The sequence below is a fragment of the Plectropomus leopardus genome, unplaced genomic scaffold (assembly GCF_008729295.1).
Source record: "Plectropomus leopardus isolate mb unplaced genomic scaffold, YSFRI_Pleo_2.0 unplaced_scaffold11551, whole genome shotgun sequence".
Classification (NCBI taxonomy): domain Eukaryota; kingdom Metazoa; phylum Chordata; class Actinopteri; order Perciformes; family Serranidae; genus Plectropomus; species Plectropomus leopardus.
Window position 1 is genome coordinate 1 of NW_024612230.1, and position 2,841 is coordinate 2,841.

Here is a 2,841-nt window from a genome sequence, read left to right on the forward strand (position 1 = left end):
AAGCACCAAACAGTCCCTAAGGGTTAATATTAGTGTCCATTGGATTGACTATTTTGGAGCCAGCCTCAAGCTTCTCTGATCATCTTGTTAATTTCTTACACACATTTTGAAAGCAGGTTTTTATTACAATATTAACAATTAAATTAGGGTATATCAGCCTCAATTTTTTATGCTTTTCCTCTTATTTATTCATTGTTGAAAGAGGTTTAATATGTCAATTTGATATTTTAAGATATTTAGAATTTTGCAGTGTTTTTCTAAGTCTATATGAGGGTCCAAAGAAAATATGAAGAACATGGAGAAGGGTCTTTTAAAACTTTACAACATGTGGTTAAGCCCCCCTTTTACCTCAATTATTTTTGTACAGTTCCTCTGAATAAAAGAACAAACTGATGTTACTCAGGTGGTTGTATGCAGCTGCGTTCTTGCTGGTTTTGTTGTCCCATGATTAGAAATGGCACCATTCTTATGATAGATCTCCATTTGCAGCTTGTTGTAATGTCACAGCATTGCAACAGATTAAAGGTGCCAAAATAGCCGAAATGTATCACATGTTTTGTGCATGTAGCCCGGCATGTATTGTGATGTGAAGAGCTCTAACAATTCTTTGAACTGCATGCAAATAAAGTTTTAATGAGCCAGCGCTTCTTGTAAAAGAAATAACCGCGACACCCATTAGCATGCAGTTGTAAAAGTGAAATGTATTATTAGAACGGTTTAGTTTGAGGGTCAGTTTTGCCCCACGGGCTCATCCGTTCCTCCGAAACCTTTCAACTCTCCTCTCTGTGTTTTCATCATCATCGCTTTTTTTCTCCTATTTATCTTTGTCATAACAGTTTTTTTGTCTCATCTCTTCGTTTCTGCAGCCAAAGCCGGAGAACGCAGTGACCATTGCAGTTTCCTCTCGGGTTTTATTTCGGACTGAACGGGAGCAGAAGGTGTTTGAGCAGAAAGGGGTGGAAGAGTACCTGAGGTACCAAATCGAGCATGAGAACGAGCCCTTCGCCCCCGGACCGGCTTTCCCCTTCGTCAAGGTTGAAGTCAAACAAGCTCACACTCACATGACAAATACCAGCCCAGGCGTTAGAGGAAAATGTTGATATTGTGTATTTCTGCAAACTACAGATATGCTTTATTTGTATGTTTCATACGTATCATATTAACATTTAAATTACCGGAGTGGAGAGGATGTTGGACGTCATGTCACCCCGGCGAGATGTCTGCCGAGCTACAGACCACATTATAAGACTGACAAACAACAAAAACTGGTTGTTTTTAGTGAGTCATCACGGTGTCTCCACGAGGGAAATGCCTTGAAATGTAGTTGGTTTTTTCAGAGATATCACTGTGCGTCCTGCTGAAATAGTGCCACGAAAAATGATTTTTCTTACTGAGACATGGCTCCATTTACTGCTATAAAAAGACTTAAAAAGACACAGCGGTACATTGCCAGGAAAAGTTTTTAATGGGACATGGCTGCTTTTCCCGCCAGTGTATTGCAACAAAAAGTGATTGCTTTCACTTAGATGTTGTTGTGTTTCTTGCCAAAATGGTGCCACCATGAGTGGTTGTTTTTCCTTAGATATAGATGCGTTTCCTGCCAGGATAGTGACACAAAAAATTGTTCTTTTTCCCTGAGGCATTGCTGCATTTCCTGCACATATAGTGCCACAAAAAGTGATTGTTTTTACAAACATCTGATTGCATTTCCTGCCAAGATAGTACCAAAAAAAATGTTGTTGTTTTTACAGAGATATTTCTGCATTTCTTGCCAAAATGGTGCTACGAAAAGCTATTGTTTGTCCGTATACATTAGGACAGTGCTACAAAAAGCAGGTGTTTTTCCTGAGACATCAATGCATTTCCTGCCAGGATAGTGTCACAAAAAGTGATTGTTTTTATGGAGAAATCTATGTGTTTCCAGCCGGGAAAGTTCCGTGAAAAGCAGATGTTTTCCACCTAGATATAGCTGCATTTCCAGCCGAAAAAGTGCTGCAAAAAGCGGTTGTCTATAAAGAGCCATTGCTGTGTTTCAAGTGGGGACTGTACCATCAAAAGCAGGTATTTAAGCCAAAACATGAATTTCTCCTCACCATAACCAAGTCATTTTTGTGCCGAAACCTGTCTTACCAGCATTGTTGAAATGTAAAAAAGCAAAGTTTCAGCATATAAGCCACATAATAAGGCGCAAATGTGATGTATCTGAGGTCAGCAGAAACGCACAATAGCAACATTTATTCTAGCGTTTGGGTTGCAAATACAGAGTTTGATTAGCAGATTGAACATTTGACTTTTGTGCTGGCCTGGACATCTCAGCTGACAATTGCCGTATCCTGACAGGCTCTGGAGACGGTAAATGCACGTCTGCGGGACCTGTACCCCCAAAGTGAAGAACTGTTTGACATTGTTTTGGTGACGTACAACCATGCCCACGTAGGAATCCGACTCATCAACACCATCAACCATCACAGTAAGTCTCACAGACAGAACTAATTATAAAGATGTGGCTTTAAGTTGAGAAAACAGGTGCTTTATAGCCGGCATCTCCTCCAGAATTAGACAGTAGTGGCATTAACACACCAGTTTAAAGACCTGCTATGCAGAAACTGAAAATTTACGACTATGGCGACCCTCTGTGGCATTATCATATGATACAATGTGTCAGGCAAAAAAATAGGCTTGAAATAGTTTCCTGTCATGGTGTAGCCCATTGATAGCTCAGAAAGATATGAGGTTTCAAGCACCCACATGGACTCTGGCAATTCAGTTTGATAAGATTATTATCTCACTCTCCACGTCAAACTGACATAGAGCATAAATAATGTAAATAATTTATCCAGA

The 2,841-nt window shown here is 39.8% G+C and overlaps 1 protein-coding gene across 1 annotated transcript; it reads left to right on the top strand.

The window, feature by feature from the left end:
• Positions 1 to 836: 836 nt before the first annotated feature.
• Positions 837 to 2,470, top strand: LOC121963519 (cytosolic 5'-nucleotidase 1A-like; the record flags this gene model as incomplete). The annotated part of the gene is made up of 2 exons (XM_042513806.1): positions 837 to 1,034; positions 2,341 to 2,470. Coding segments are annotated over 2 exons (328 nt in total), but the record flags the coding sequence as incomplete, so codon positions are not given.
• Positions 2,471 to 2,841: the final 371 nt, after the last annotated feature.